The sequence below is a fragment of the Amblyomma mixtum genome, chromosome 1, assembly GCF_055824585.1.
Source record: "Amblyomma mixtum isolate Tamu chromosome 1, ASM5582458v1, whole genome shotgun sequence".
Taxonomy (NCBI): domain Eukaryota; kingdom Metazoa; phylum Arthropoda; class Arachnida; order Ixodida; family Ixodidae; genus Amblyomma; species Amblyomma mixtum.
Genome location: NC_143012.1, coordinates 24,753,208 through 24,768,792, shown reverse-complemented (window position 1 = coordinate 24,768,792; position 15,585 = coordinate 24,753,208). Strand labels below are relative to the sequence as shown.

The 15,585-nt window shown below is 47.3% G+C and overlaps 1 protein-coding gene across 1 annotated transcript in view; it reads right to left on the bottom strand.

The window, feature by feature from the left end:
• LOC149365769 (A disintegrin and metalloproteinase with thrombospondin motifs adt-1-like) overlaps positions 1-15,585 on the bottom strand; it is a 58,647-nt gene that overhangs the window by 18,479 nt on the left and 24,583 nt on the right. The window contains exons 7-11 of the mRNA XM_089544012.1: positions 13,948-14,084; positions 11,930-12,215; positions 4,797-4,880; positions 1,795-1,913; positions 1,012-1,061 (exon numbers count right to left, since the gene is read on the bottom strand). Of these exons, the coding sequence (XP_089400138.1) occupies positions 1,012-1,061; positions 1,795-1,913; positions 4,797-4,880; positions 11,930-12,215; positions 13,948-14,084 (676 nt within the window). The remainder of the gene's footprint in view (positions 1-1,011; positions 1,062-1,794; positions 1,914-4,796; positions 4,881-11,929; positions 12,216-13,947; positions 14,085-15,585) is intronic.

Genomic DNA, 15,585 nt, shown 5'->3' with positions numbered 1-15,585 from the left:
CTACACACAGTGCCACTACTATCTAACACCAAAGCATCGGTAGAAAACTTTGCTGCTGCTGACCCGAAAGTAGCGGGTTTGATCCCGGCCGAAGCGATCGAATTTTGATGAAGGCGAATTTTTAGAGTCCCGTGTACTTTGCGATGTCAATTTAAGTTAAAGAACCCCAGGTGGTCGGAATTTCCGGAGCCCTTCACTAAGGCGTCCCTCATAGCCTGACTCGCCTTGGGACGTTCAAGCCCTATAAACCATAAACCATACGCCACCTTCTTCAAAAAGCTAAGATTGCCTCTCGGTAGAGCTGACTTGCTCAACGAACGAAACAAATCTGAGAAATGCTACAACCGCTTCTAATCAAGCTTATCTACGGCGGATTGGGCGGGTGTGGAGAGACAGGGCTAAAGTGTTCGACTGGGCGTTGGACGTAACATTTTCTGGCAGTAGATATTTGGATATGTACCATTATACCCAGGACAGCTAAGACAAGAAAAAGGACAGGAGTTGTACTTAGCTCCTTGCAGGATACTGTATTGACCTGCGCTTCTATGTACTGAGCCTTGTTAGTGATCGCAGCGCGGTTGTGGTGCCCCCGCCAGCTACTGCGTTTTTTCCGAAGCCCACCCCGCAATAAAAAATAAAGAATTCAGAAACACGGGCACTCGCTGAAAACTGAGAATGGCTGCTGAAAGCGCGCAATAAAAAAACAGGAAGGAAAAAAATAGAAGAAATAAAGACAGAAACAAAAATATTAAAACACGTTGGAAATTCTTAACCCAGGATAGCAACTTGAGGGCCGGAAATGCAATATCCTATTGCGATAGCATGTTGGAGGTTTCCTTTAATGGTTGCGATGTGCTCTGAATGAATGCACTCCTGCTATCTTCGTGGGCTTTCCCCCGCTTTCTTTCCCGTTTGGTCTTTTTTCTGTTCCAACGTCTTTGAATTCATTTCTACCGAAGAATTCCCGCGCATAGCCAAGCCAGCTGAAAATGAGAATTAACAAGAGCGTACCCATTGTCACGACATTCCGCCGCCCGTCTTCAACGGAAAAGAAGTTCAGCCTGGAATGGAAGAAAATATCCAGAAATAACATTTTTTGTGTGAGATCGATGTCTAATAACAAGAGGGAATATTGAAGGAGAGCGCCAAATTTTCAGGAAAAAGAAAAAATGAGGCTTTTAATGCAGTTAAACCGAGTATGACGTGCGAAAGCACTTTATTTCGAATTAGCTTGACTATTACCTAACCATTACCTTCAGCTGAATTAACTTTTGCCTAGTCATTGACTTATATTGTATTCCAAGAAAATTTCTTTTAAACTTTTGTGCCTCGTGACCTTCCCCCAGCCACATCGTATTCAAGTCATTTCATCTCAAAGTTTTAAGGGCTAGGGCCGAAGCTCGCGGCTTCAGAAACTTATCGGCTTTTTCAGCTTTGCTAGTAAAGTGATGCTTTCGCACTAAAAACGAAAGCTGGTTAGAAAAAAATGCTAAATAGAAAAAATGCTGCCATCTGGTCATTTTGTTATGTGTTTTGAGCATACTCAGGTGAAATCTCTGTCAGAAATTGAACATTCAAACTTAGACTTCCGCGCTTTGACTTTTTCAGACTTCAGCTTCTTTATGTGTAAGATTTAAGGCTTCTTGACGAACATTAGCTTATTTAAAATCATTACTCGACATTCTGTTTGGGCAACGGGAATTTTTCGTCTCGATGCAACACCTTATCGACGGCCAAGCGACCATTCACGGGCAAAGTCCCTCACACAGCTGTTGCAGTGGAATCGCTGATTACCCGGACAGGTAGAGAGCGGCATCCCAGCGAGACTCTTCCGCCAGGTTTCTGTTGGCCTGATACTTGCAGAAAGAGGACAGCAGCTGGTCCCGATTGCCGTTGTAGTGAGGCAGGTCAGCCTGCAAACCCACGTTTACAGGGACTTCTTATGACAGTAGGAAAAAAATCAGGGGGCACTTTGGCTCTATAAAGTGCTGCAAGGCCTTTCCTGCGCCTTTCCTGGCGCACTGTTTGTCATTGACCGCGAGACTGTGTTGCACTAGTGCTTTATTTGACTACACATTACAACAGCACACTTTGACTGCCGAGTTTGCTTGCCGACTTTGACTGCTTCTTGAGCACGACTCCCTCTGTGCTTCGAAGAGTTTGGTTGTATCCATGGCTCTGTTCGCAGTAATGAGGTATGTAATGTGGTCACCCACCATGGAGTAAGGAAAGAACTTTTCCTTGGAAGTTTTCCTTCCTCCATGTCACCCACGGACGCCTTACGCCACCTGCCGGAGCGGACGACAACTATTTTTTATTAGTTGTCGTCTGCTCCAAAAGAGGGCGTCAGGCATCCGTGGGTGACCTCATTACTTCGAATCCGCGCATCTGACGTCATAACTATTTCCACCAACCGAAAAGCGTGACAACTCTGCTGACAACCTTTTGTCGACAACGATGAGGCATTAAAGGCTTTCGCCTTAAAAAGCGAGTTTATAGTTTCCGAACATGAGGATAGTACAAGCGAGGAGAAAATATATGCCCAAACACCGCTCTGCTACACCCTCTGAATTTCTGAGCCATTTTGAGGTCCCTGTGCATCCTCTGCAGAGGGTGCGGTATGCTATAAACCGGAATATTTTCCAGTGCAACAAGTAACGTCCCTGAAGTATTTAGGTATAACACTTACTAATAACCTAACTTGGAACTCGCATATAAATAACATCTGTTCACTCGCATTCCGTAAGCTCCATTATCTCAGGCATAAAATTCAAAACGCACCCGCGAACTCTTGAGCTCTTGCGCTACAACATTCTAATTAGGCCGACGCTTGAATATGCATGCACAGTTTGGGAATCGTATAAGAAAGAAATACAACACAAGGAAGCTTTAGGCATACAAAGGAAAGCGGTTAGGTTTACACATTCTAATTTTTTACCTACTGACTCCCCGTCATAACTGATGCTCGCCCACGGTATTGAAGAACTGCAGTTCAGAAGGCAAAATTTTTTATTTGATTTTCTTTCTTTACTGCGTAGCAAACTCTTGACGGCTCAGCCTATCTTTCCCCAATGACAACAAGAAGTACACGACAGTACCTAAAAGATTTATGATTTCCGTATTTTGCACGGACCGATTTGTTGTTTTCCTTCTTTCCGCGCACCATAAACGACTGGAACTAGTTAATCGAACCTCATCAAACCTCGGAAAACTAACCTTTGTACGTTAGCCATGTTCCATGTTAGTATATTATGGTGCTGATGTATTACTGTGTTGAAGTATTTTCCCGCAATTATTTTTCGCAAAAAGTGTATTTTTTGTTGCTGTGGTTTTACGTAGTATTTATGCGCCCTTCCTGTCTGGACCTAACCATGGTCTGCAGTATGTAGTTAAATACATTAAATAAATAATTTCAGTGCTAGGCTAGTGTGGTGAAGCGGCCAAAAAGAGCTGTGGTCAGTTTAACTTCTACAATAATTTGGATTGCAACAGCCCTTACAACTTGGAACCTACTCTTTAGAATGGTTAATAAGGACACTTTTTAGACTTGAGAGGGCTAGTGGAAAATTTTGTTTTTGTCAAACTGACTCTACATGTGCTGCACATGTTATAAAACTGACCTTCACCACGTTTTATAATTCTTACTAATCGCACATTGTAGTCAGAATCCTTTAGAAAATGCGTTAGGAGACGAACCGCGGCCCAGGAGGCATGTCAAGAAGTTAGGACACTTGTCAGAAATAATTGGAGTGTTCGCCTGACCGTCATTCTCAGCGAGCGCGTATGGATTGCGGACGGCGTAGAGTGAGACTAAAACGCTACTTGAGAGCTCTATTTTGGTACTGTGGTACTGTTTCTCGGAGCTTAGCAGTATACTTGGGGCTGTGCTAGTCTCATGGCTTTGTTTAATTGGCTGAAATAAAGCCTACTCTTTGACGTTACAAAGGTGCGCATCTTGAATGCGGCGCGCTTAATAAAAATGACTTGGCTGAATGCTGCAATGTGGATGCTAGAATTATTCAAATCCCGTTGACGTGAAAAGTATGATACGCAATATAGGCCCAGGCGAAAACTTGACAATAATATGACTTTGCGTTCAGCTCCATCAGTGTTCGATATTTCGTGAGAGATTGTGCGCAACTAAGGCGTACTCACATGCTTGGCACAAGGCGAGTTTGTTACTTTATTGCGATATATATCTCGCAATAAAGCAACGCACTCGCCTTGTGCCAAGTATGTGACACACTGAAGGAGCTGAACGCAAAGTCGTCTTATTGAAATTCAACTAGTCTTGTGCTTTACGATGCGTAGGTCCCGCAGAAGTTCAATGAGGTTTGCGACGATATGAATTCACTGCGACGCCATAAGCGTGCGACGCGCCCCATCACTCCTGTGTTCGCATTGCGTTAAAGTCACGTGATAGCGGTTTGTATCGCTCGCACTGCACTCTTGCTACGCGCACTATAGCGGACGGCCGAACCGCCACGGCTACGGCTGAGTAGGTCCAAGCGTTCTCTGTCATGCGTCACTTCCGGCTATCGGCAATGGAAGCCCTTTCATCAATTTCGCTTCCGAAAATGGCCGTTATTACGAGGCAGCTTTGGCACGCGCACTTCTGCAACGAATGCTATATGGTATTACTAGAACTCCCTCTTGACATTCAGTTAGAAGATTGGCTTTTTACGCGACAAAAAATTCGTTTCACTCACTCACATGGTCATAGGCATTCAATCCTGGCATGTAGTAAAGCTTAATTGGCATCGGCAAAGCTCAGAAATGTCCAGCTTCAAACTCACAGGCTGAGTCTCCTGCAGTTCGAGATGGACCAAGGATATGTAGACTTTCTCTCTGAGTGACGGCTGCACGTAGATGGCTTGCACCTGCAAACAGGGAACGGCAATGCATGAGTAGATTTCACTGGGCGAGGTAAAAGGTGGATCCACGAAATGCGGTCTCCAGGGAGAGAGAGAGAGAGAGAGAGAAAAGGACGGAAAGGCAGGGAGGTTAACCAGGCGATGCCCAGTTGGCTACCCTACACTTGGGGAGGGGAACAAAGGGGAAAAAAGGAAAAAGAGCGGCAAGGAAATGAGTTTTCTAAGTGTCCAGCGACCACCATGTCACAGGGACAGAGGGCGCGCACTGAAAACTTAAAGATTATAGGCGGGAATACAACCCCGAGTCCCTTAAGAAAGTCAGGAGCGCTTTCACCGCTTTCCGTTGTCTGGAAGGTTGAGCCCAAGGCCCCAGAACGTTAGACTCTGTTAAAGGACGCGAGTCCAAGCGGAGCAGAGAAACACTTAGGACACCGCGCTCTCGCTCAAAACGAGGGCAGTCACAGAGGAGGTGGCTGATCGTTTCGTCACAACCGCACTGGTCACACGCAGGAGAGTCAGCCATTGTGATCAGATGGGAATAGGCGTTTGTGAACGCCACTCCCAGCCACAGGCGGCACAACAGCGTAGTATCACCGCGGGGGAGGCCGAGTGGTATGTGATGTTGGAGCAGGAGGTTGAAGTGATGCGAGCGGGGTGACCAACCTCCAGGGGCAGACCACGACGTTACAGTCAGGTTTCGGGCGAGCAGTTGAAGGTGCCTTGCTGCGTCAGCTCTTGTCAGTGGTATGCGGACAGTGTTGGTTGTATCGTGAGCCGATCGAGCAGCATCGTCAGCTAAGGCGTTACCAACAATGCCGCTATGACCTGGTACCCACTGGAAGATGATTTCATGATCTTGTTCGATTGCCTGGTGGTGCAGATATCGTATCTCCGCTGTAAGTTGCTCATGGTCGCTATGTCTCAAGGAAGATTGAAGACATTGTAGGGCAGCTTTTGAATCACAGAAAACAGCCCATTTTTGAGGTGATTGTTGTGAGATATACTGTACTGCCGCAAGAAGCGCAGCCAACTCTGCTCCAGTAGAGGTAGTCCGATGCGAAATTAGTTGGTGAATTTGAGTCTGTCGCGCAGGAACGACCACAGCGCAAGCAGAACTAGTAGAGGTTACTGATCCATCCGTATAGACGTGAGTGCGGTCCGAATATTCGAAGTGGAGCATGGACAGTGTCAGTTGCTTAATGGCTGGCGTCGATAAATTTGACTTCTTCGCTATCCCCGGAATAGCAAGGCGCACACATGGGAGCCGCATACACCACAGTGGAGAGGGAGGTAGTGCTGCCGGGGTGAACTGTTGTGGGATCGACGACTGTTGCGTCGTTATCACCTTTGCAAATGCAGAATGTGGTCTCTGCAGTGGCAGAGGTGCAAGGTGATGCTGTGGAATCCTTGAGATATGACGTATGTGCATTCGCAAGCAGTCTAGGACAATATAAGTAGAGATCGGGTGGTCTTTGGCGAGTGCAATGCTACCCAGTGTTGATGCGCTCCGAGGTAGACCTAGGCATGTGCGAAGGGCCTGACCCTGCACTGACTGGAGGGCACGCATGTTAGTTTTGCACGTGTTTGAGAGTACAGGTGTACTGTACCGCAAGCATCCGACAAATAGAGCTCTGTACAACTCCAGCATTGACTGGACCGACGAGCCCCAAGATTTTCCACCTAGAAATCGCAGTAAATGAGCGATAGATGTTAGCTTTTTTTTCAGTAGAGTGCAATGCGGGCTCCATGATAAATTGCGGTCGATCAGGATCCCTAGGAAACGGTGAGTTTTGCTGTAAGAAATGACTTGACCGTCGATGCGTACCGGATATGGAGTCATACATTTACGTGTAAATGCCACTAGCGTGCACTTTTCTGGTGAAACGCTGAGACCTTGCTTCTGGAGATAGGAAGAAGTGATCGATGCTGCCCGCTGAAGTCTTGCACGCACCTGGGGACGCGTCACAGAGGAGGCCCAAATGCAGATGTCATCGGCGTACATACACATCTGGACGGTGTTGGGGAGATTCTCAGGGAGGGCGATGAGAGTCAGATTAAACAATGTAGGGCTAAGGACACCGCCCTGGGGCATGCCACGGTAGGTGTAATGCTCAGGCGTCGGGCCATCTTCACATTGGATAAAAAATGATCTTTTGAACAGATAGCTCTCTATCCACGCAAACATCCGACCACCGATGCCCACAGTTTCCAGCGCATCAAGGATGGCCTCATGGGTCACGTTGTCGTAGGCACCTTTTACATCCAGAAAGAGTGCCGCTGACAAACGTTTCAAGCGCTTCTGTTGTTGAACCGTGGATACGAGATCAACGACGTTGTCAATAGAAGAGCGACCCCGCCTGAAGCCGGCCATAGCGTCGGGGTATATTTTGTAGTGTTCGAGGTACCACTCAAGGCGCGACAAAATCATTTTCTCCATGACCTTTCCTACGCAACTGGCCAAAGCTATAGGCCTATACGACGAGAGCTCGAGTGGAGATTTCCCTGGTTTTAGTAGGGGTATCAATCGACTCGATTTCCATTCTTGAGGAACAGCACCGTCGAGCCAAGAGTCGTTGTAACGTTTGAGGAGCTCTTCTCGCGCGTCGTGGCCAAGGTGGGACAGCGCAGCATATGTGATTCCATCTGGCCCTGGTGAGGACGAACGCCGACATCCTGCAAGAGCAGCGTCGAGTTCCTCGCGAGAAAAAAGGACATCCATGGCTGAGACCCGTGAGGCAGGAGGAACACGCCGGGAACTCGAAGCAATTGGTACACCAGCAATTTTCCTGCAGTAGTCCGTTGCTACCTCAGACTGCTGTCGATCTTGATAGACAGCCAACGCATAGAAGGGTTGTCTTTGCTGCGGAAGCGTACGGAGGCCCCGCACAGTACGCCATATAAGGGACATGGGCTTGCGGGGATCCAAGTGCTGACAAAAGGACCTCCAGCGCTGGTTCGCCAGCTGATCCATTCTTCGTTTGATTTTTTTCTGCGTACGTCTAGCCTCCCGTAGATCATTTAAGCACTTGGTTCGTCTGTATCGCTTTTCTGCTCGCCGCCGAAGAGCACGCAGGCGTTCTAGTTCAATATCAAAATCACTGCGTATTCTTGAGGACGTGATGTGACTTCTCGCAACGTTCATAGCATTAGCTATAGTGTGCTCCAGCCTGCCAGTGAGGGCATCTTTGCTCGTCTCCTCCATATGTTTTCGAAATACTGCCCAGTCAATTCGCGCGAGTTGGGTTGGGGAGGACGCACCAAGGCCGCTTATTTTGAGGTAGGTAGGAATGTGGTCACTTCCATGGGTCTCCACATCACAAAACCAGCGAACACTCCGGTGCAACGACCTAGAAACTAATGTCAGGTCCAGGCAGCTGCTGTAGTTACAGCCGCGCAGGTATGTCGGACTGCCGTCATTCATAACATACAGATCATTGTCGGATGCAAATAACGCCAGATGTCTTCCTTTGGCGTTAATTCTGGTGCTTCCCCATAGCAAATGGTGGGCGTTAAAATCGCCAGTAATGATCCAAGGAGCACGGGTTTCTTCCATGATGGCTTTCAGCCTTTCGCAGTCTAATTGAGAGGAGGGTGACACATAAGCTGCAATCAGTGTGAATTCTAGCGTTTTTGTCTTGATTAAGAAACACGCGTATTGATTGTCATTGTGAGGTGGAACTGGGCAGCAAACATACGTCATGTCAGTGCGGAGGTATACCAAGACTTGGCTGCGTTCCCCGCATGTAGGGGCGAAGAAAGATTCGTACCCGGAGAGCCTGATTGCTTCTGATAATTTGGGCTCGCAGATTACCAATATCGGGAAGTAGTTAGTGAATACGTAAGGACGAAAACTTGTCATTCGCGACCTCAGACCTCTTGCGTTCCATTGGAAGATTGTGGCGCCTCTGACTTCCTCACGAAAGGAGGGAAGGTGGCCAGCCATTATGGATTAAAGTCCTTGAAGTGCTGAACCCAGGGAGTCCAGCACTAGTAAAACGCTTCGAGCAGTTGGGGATTGCAGAGCCTGTAGGAGGGGCCGAATTGCGTTGACCACGGTCTTTAAAATCACGAGGGTTTGGCGGTCTTGCTCCGGGAGCCCGTCTGCAGCGGCCGACGAGCTCGGCGATGGAAGCTTACGTGGAGGGGCCTCAGGAGGACATAATGGCGGAAGCGCAGGCCAAGGATCGGAACCTGATGACATCTGGCCACCCTTGTCCACAGAGGTCGGACGGAGCACACTGGGGCGAGGTGGAACAGGAGGTGGAGGAGGGTGAACAGGAGGCGCCAACAGCGCGTCGTTGCGGCTGTCATTCGCAGCAGCCTGTCTGGATTTCCTCTTGCGTCGGGCACGTCTCTTGCGAACGATCGCGGCGGCTTCGCGGTGCGTCGAGCTGTCTCGGACCATTTGTCTTAGGACAGCACGCTCTTCTTTTAGCCGCGGGCAGTCTCTAGATGAGGCGTCATGGGGACCGTTGCAGTTTGAACACCTGAGAATTTGTGCTGTGCATGTCTCAGAATCATGAGGCTCGGCACACCGGGAACACACACTCGCGTTGGCGCAGACTCCGCTAACATGGCCCAGTTTCATACAATTCGTGCATTGTAGGGGCTTTGGTATGAATGGCCGAACTGCGTGACGAAAAAGGCCTACCTTCACATGTGACGGAAGGCTGTCGCCTTTGAAGACAATCTTGACACAGCGAGATTTCCCAAGACGTGAAACTCGGAGAATCACGGTGCCTTCGTTTCCTGGCTTCACAAGTATGGGCAGATCTTCTTGCGTGATCGTCTCATCGACGTCATAGATGACGCCAGAAGAAACGTCCTCGCCGAGCGGGATAACTGTACGGACCGACATGCCTCCGAGTTCAGTGATGGCCCGCAGTGATTCGAGTGCTGGCGCATGATGGACGTCAACAGCAACAACGTTTTTGCGCGAGTTCACGCGAACGTCTTTAATTTCGTTCGGCACAAGGGCCTCAAGTTGCATTGAGACAGCTTGCCTGTTAAGCCGCCTCATGTTGTGGGATCGATGCGCAGGCAGGATGAGAATAGTATGCTTCGATGCTTGGCCAGGTGTCTTCACCGTGGACTGGCTCGATGAGGAGCTGGCTCTTAATAGTCTTCTTTTGGTCCTGCGGCTGAGGTATGTCTCAAATTCACCTTCAGTACTGTCCTCGCTGAAGTACTCTATGGTATCCTCGCTGTCGGGGTCACTGGGAAGGCTGCAACGCTTCCTCGAAGAACTCGAGGAAGGAGCCGGCAGTCTGGTCGGATGCCCAGGAGGATCCACATCCATCGCCGTATAACGGGGGTGGCGTCCCCGCAATACACACACAAAATACACTAAAAACGCTGGAGACGGATAGAAAGCGATTCCACAAGGATGCACTTCGTCGCGCTATTTCAGGCGGGTGATACAACCGGGACCGCAAGGAATGGACAACCTCTATATTTTCTTCAAGCATATGCGCCCGGTGTCTATATCTCGTATAATGTTCATACTTTTTATTTTCTTTAATATTGTATAAATATCCGTTGCTGCATGATTGTAAGTTAGTTTAGTAATTAGTCTATCGAGGGTCACGTTACATTCTGACTTTGGGACTCTCGTCTGTGCACTAATCTATGCATTATGCCCTTGTATATAACAAAAATTTCTTGACTATTTGGCTACGTACAGGGAAGAGCGGAGCGATTATAAATGCTACAGAAAGAAGCGTAACAAAAAAGAGATGCAAGGCGTGAGAACAAAAGTCATTGCTTAGCTCATGCGCTCTTTAATGGTTTGTTAACATTGATGGCGACAGTTTGCGAGGTAAGGCGGTGCCACTCTTGCGAAGCCAATCGTGAAAATGGCTAAAAAACGATTGGGTTCGCAGTAAGGAAGTTCGACTTTCTCAGAAACTGTCTGGTCATTAACTTCGGTAAGAACACAGACAGAGAACTGGAGCACTCAAGCTTTTCTCATTTTGTACTTGCTCCACAGGCACTAATTTGTCGCCTTACTTTGAGATGTCGGAGCTACGGAATTGAGAACCAGCTCTGAAAGTGTCAGGTGTCGAAACGTTTTTTTATCGCAACGCTCGCGATGTCAACACTGGCAACAAGTTCGTCGTCGAATGGCACCGCGCGCTGAGAGAATTCTTCAAGGCTGCTGTCAGAGCGAGACGCGAGCGGCTCTACTGCCTCGCATCTGAAGTTCAGTGCCCCTTTTACACGGCACTCCTCCAAAGCCTTTTCAGCAAAGGTGTATTTCTTAATGGGGTATCATTGAAAGCTTAATGGGAAAAAAAATACGTCATCGATCACAAAATAGGCCCGTTGGCTAGAGGGAAATGGCGTCACCTGACCGAAAATGACGTCAATTAGCATTTAAACACCCTGTGAATTTTCCGCCAACGGAGCAAAACCTGAAAACAGTACCATTGTAAGTGCACGGGACAAGTGAAACGTGCACATTCGTGGTTCAGCACTCCTCGCTGTGCACAAAGCAGCCAGAGTGAGTATTTCCAAAACTCGAGTGAAGTATTCTATACCGTCCTTGAGCTAAGAAATTTATTTCCATAAAATGACGACAGTTTGTCTTGTTAGCTAGAGAAGGAATTTTTTTTTTGTCTTGGCCGGCATCAGCACGCGCTATAAAAATGCAGCACAGCTGCACTTTTGTCTTCTTGAGATCTTAGCGTAATATATATACACCACTCCAAAAATGAATGCAGGAAAACTTAATTGTTTTTTTTTCTATTATTTAGATGCTGAGAAACATTGTTAGCTATTTAGATAACCTCTTCTTTGCTTTTAGTTTTCTACGCTGGATGGCGCTGCGATCGAAATTTCTCGAAGGCCGCTTTGGGCCTAGGTATCTGAAAGCCGCCTTGGCCTCCAAGGCCCTTAGCGATAGGCACGCCACACTTGCGCTGTGTAACTGCTCACAATGCGCCTTAGAACTCAGTTACCTCATCTCCAAAGGCCTTCGCGGGGCCTTTATGGCCGCGGTATTGAAGAGAGACAGCCACCAGTTCTAAGGACGAGAGTGAGACCGGAAGACACACCTGGTTGAGGTAGCCCAGAACAAAGTCCATGAGCCTCTGCTCACTGCCCAGGAAGTGCAGGAAGCTGAGGTAGGCCTTCTCGTCCAGGAACACGGCCAGCTCGAGGAACTTGGCTCTCCGCTCGCCTCTCGTCCCGTGCGCGCCGCCCTGTCGCTCGCGATCATTGTACGGCTTGGTGGGCCGCGCTCGTGAGCTTGAGCCAAAGCCGGAGCCAGAGCTAGGGTTGGTTTTGCGAGAGCCGGACGTTGTTGTTCGTCGCCTGTTACTGTTGCTGGTTAGTTTTCGCCTGAAAACGAATATGGAGAGAAATCGCCGTGAATACAAGTGATGTCACCTTGCCACGCCCATGTGATGAAAATGTCGGGTAATACTTCCCAGCCACCCATGATTATTCTACTCCCTACATTGGAGAAGGGATGAAACAACAATTGGTTCACTGAGAGGAAAAAATTGGGTTTGTAATTAACATAACCTACAACTCGTATTTCCTACTGCCTGAAACTGTAAACCTGGACATGTGTACCAAAGAACAAACGATCCCTGTCGAAAAAAATAACAAGAATGTACAAAAAGCAACAAACCTGTCGTATGATGGGACCTTGTCGTCTTCTAGTGTTCTGTCGTTTGTAGTATCGTGTCGTTTGTGGTATTGAGTCGTCTGTAATATCCTGTCGTTTGTAGCATTTGTTGTTTGTAGTAGCGTGTCGTGTAATATGTAACATGATACGACATACCAATAGCAAAGTTCAGTACCATCAGCACCTAATGTAGTCGTATGCCCCTTTGGAATTATAGATTTTTTTCACCCCGAGGGCTGGCTAGCTCTTGCTATGCGTCTCACCGTTTATAGCATTTCTGAAGCAATTGTCGATTCTTAAGTCTTATAGAGAACGGTTATTAGTAAACAAGGCTTTAAATATGGTAAAAGAATAACCTAACTGTTCGTGTGTGTAGCTCGGTGCGTGATCTGCGTCTTTCTGTAGGAATTTAATGCATGGAGCTGTTCGGTCACCAACTAGCTCGGTAAAGTCCCAGTCGTCAAGAAGTTGTCATAATGACTAGACTTGGCTGCCTTCTTTTTTCCTGCAGTAATAACCATGATTCTTTAGAAGGTAAACCCTCATCCTAGTGGAAGCCGATTTAACCTCTCCAATATAATTTGTGAGAGGCTAGCCTTTTTCCTTCGGCTTTTGAAGGACATGACATTCGTGACGCTCTGTGTAAACTGGCGCAACAGAACACACGCATTGGAACCGTGAACAATGTCATGAAAAATTGACCTCAACGGATTTCATTTAAACTTTCATGTTAGTTTCTCCATAGTCTACGCTGAGAGAACCCTTGTAACAGTAAAGTTTTTCATTCATTCATTCATTCATTCATTCTATAGTCTTCTCATCCTTGGTAAAAATTTGCCAGCAGACTGGCGTTTTGTTTCAACACGAACGAATTAAAAAATTTCCCGTTTCGTGGCCTCAATCGAGTCGGCTCCAACGGCCAACCTTGTGTGTGCAATGTCACCAGCTGGATGCGCGTCGATCTTCTCTGTGCGTTTGCTGAAGGAAAAATAGTCGAGCTTGTTTCCGGTTTCATAGTGCTGCGGCACCACAAGGTGAAGAACGCAGACGAAGTGACAAGTGCTTTGCGCACTGTGTTGTCGTCACTCCGTCTACGTCCTTGTGGTGCCACAGCACTATGAATGTAGTCACTATGAATGATATGAATGCACTAGCCATGCAGTTTGGCCAATCAACATACACACGAGAGGTTTCGTGGTAGTATCGGTGGCGTTGCATGCTGGTTTATTGTGAGATTATACTTCGGCCCAAATTCAGTTTAGATTTAGATTTCCCGTTTTTTTTTGCTGTTTTGAATTTGTTTCTAAAATTGTTTTTAAAAACTATTAATCGGAACTAAGACACGTAGGTCCAAGCAATATATACGATAGTCAGCTCGAAATTTTCTCAGGTCCTCCGGAGTTGCACCCCTTTGAGGCGAAGTCATTTCTTTGAACGCACCTGTCAGGGTGTGGGTACCTCTGCGGCCAGATTGTGGGGTGTAAACTGCGGCTTCGGGTGCGAACAGTCGTTCTTTGCGGGCGTGTCTTGGGGTTGGATGACGAGTGGTGGAACCGCTCATCCCTCAGCCACGTCATCTCTGCGACGAGAACAGACAGAACGAAAAGCCAGTGAAAAATAAGACATGTTAAGACGAAAGCTTTTAATGGCTCATACTGTCGTCCGTTAGCAGAGGGCGTCACACATTTGGCAGCGTTTATCTAGTGTTAACTCGGGAACTACAAAAGGATAGGAGAAAATGAATGGTTGCATGAGATAGAAGAGGAAAAAATGAACCTAGAAGCCACGTTTGATGACTGTAGAGTAATTAGTTAATTATACTCAAAAATGTCAATTTGCGTCGAAATTACCATGGGAACGGTGTTTCGTCACATCCACCGGAGTTGTCATTGCATATTGAAAATTGTCACAGAATGGTCAGAAAAACTCCGGATTTGTGTCAAATTAGTTATAACATTGGGTAAATAAACATAATTAAACCTTAAGATCCCCGAAATATGTATCATTTGGGTATCGATATAGCCACGGGAACGGTGTGACGTCACCTTCCCCGGAAGTCGTCACGGCATAGTGTCCTTGGCTTTCGCCTCTCAACACTTTAGTTGCCAGTGTCCTCGCAATTTTTATTTACTTTCTTTGTTCATCTATTTATCCATTTCAGCATCCATTTAGCATTGTGGCTGAAAACAAATATTTTTCCAACTAAATTGTATAGTTATTAAAACTTATTTTCGGACGAGTTGGTGCATATCGATCTCGTAAAAAGTTTTAGCGCAAACAGACACAGACCACGAGAAAGACGACTCACGTATACAAGAGAGAGAGAGAGAGAAAACTTTTATTGCTCTTTCAAGAGATTCGCGGAGATGAAGACTTCTTGGTCGTCCTGCTTGGGCGCTGGCTACTTGAGTCTTCGAGCAAGGGTGGGCCCTCAGTCCAGGGCTCCACTGAGTCGTGCCGCTTCAACAGCGTGCTGTACCAAGGCCCTCTGGACCTCGAGCTCGCTGCTGGAGAGACAGCTCTCCCATTGCTCCTCACTCGGTGTTTGATAATTGTGGAATGCTATGTTTCTTTCGCACTCCCAGGTAATGTGATAGAGTGTAGGTGTACCGCCGCACCAGGGACAGTCTGATCTGAATTGCGTTGGTGACATTTTGCTGTATATGTACAGGTTAGGAAAAGTGTTCGTCTGTAGCCTACGCCATCCTACAGCCTCTTCCCTAGTCAGTGCTCTGTGTGGTGGTGGATACCTCAATCTAGTTCCCCTATAAAGTTGTAGGGTCTCTGCGTAGCCTCCCTCGCACGCGAGTAGCCGTAACTCCGGGGCGTCCGATAAGCCTGCTCGGTATACAAGAACTTCTACGATGTAGGAAGAAGGCGATGCACAAGGACGGGCCCACTGTCTAAGCAATGATCTTCATTAAAACTTATTTTTGGGAGAGTTGGTGCCTATCAACCTTCTAATGAGCTTTTGTGTGTGTTTGTCGTCTTTGTCACGGTCTGTGCTGCTTTCGCTAAAACTTTTTACAACATTAAATTCCTCAATCAGGCCTGAGTAACGCATTTTTTGCTTTTCCA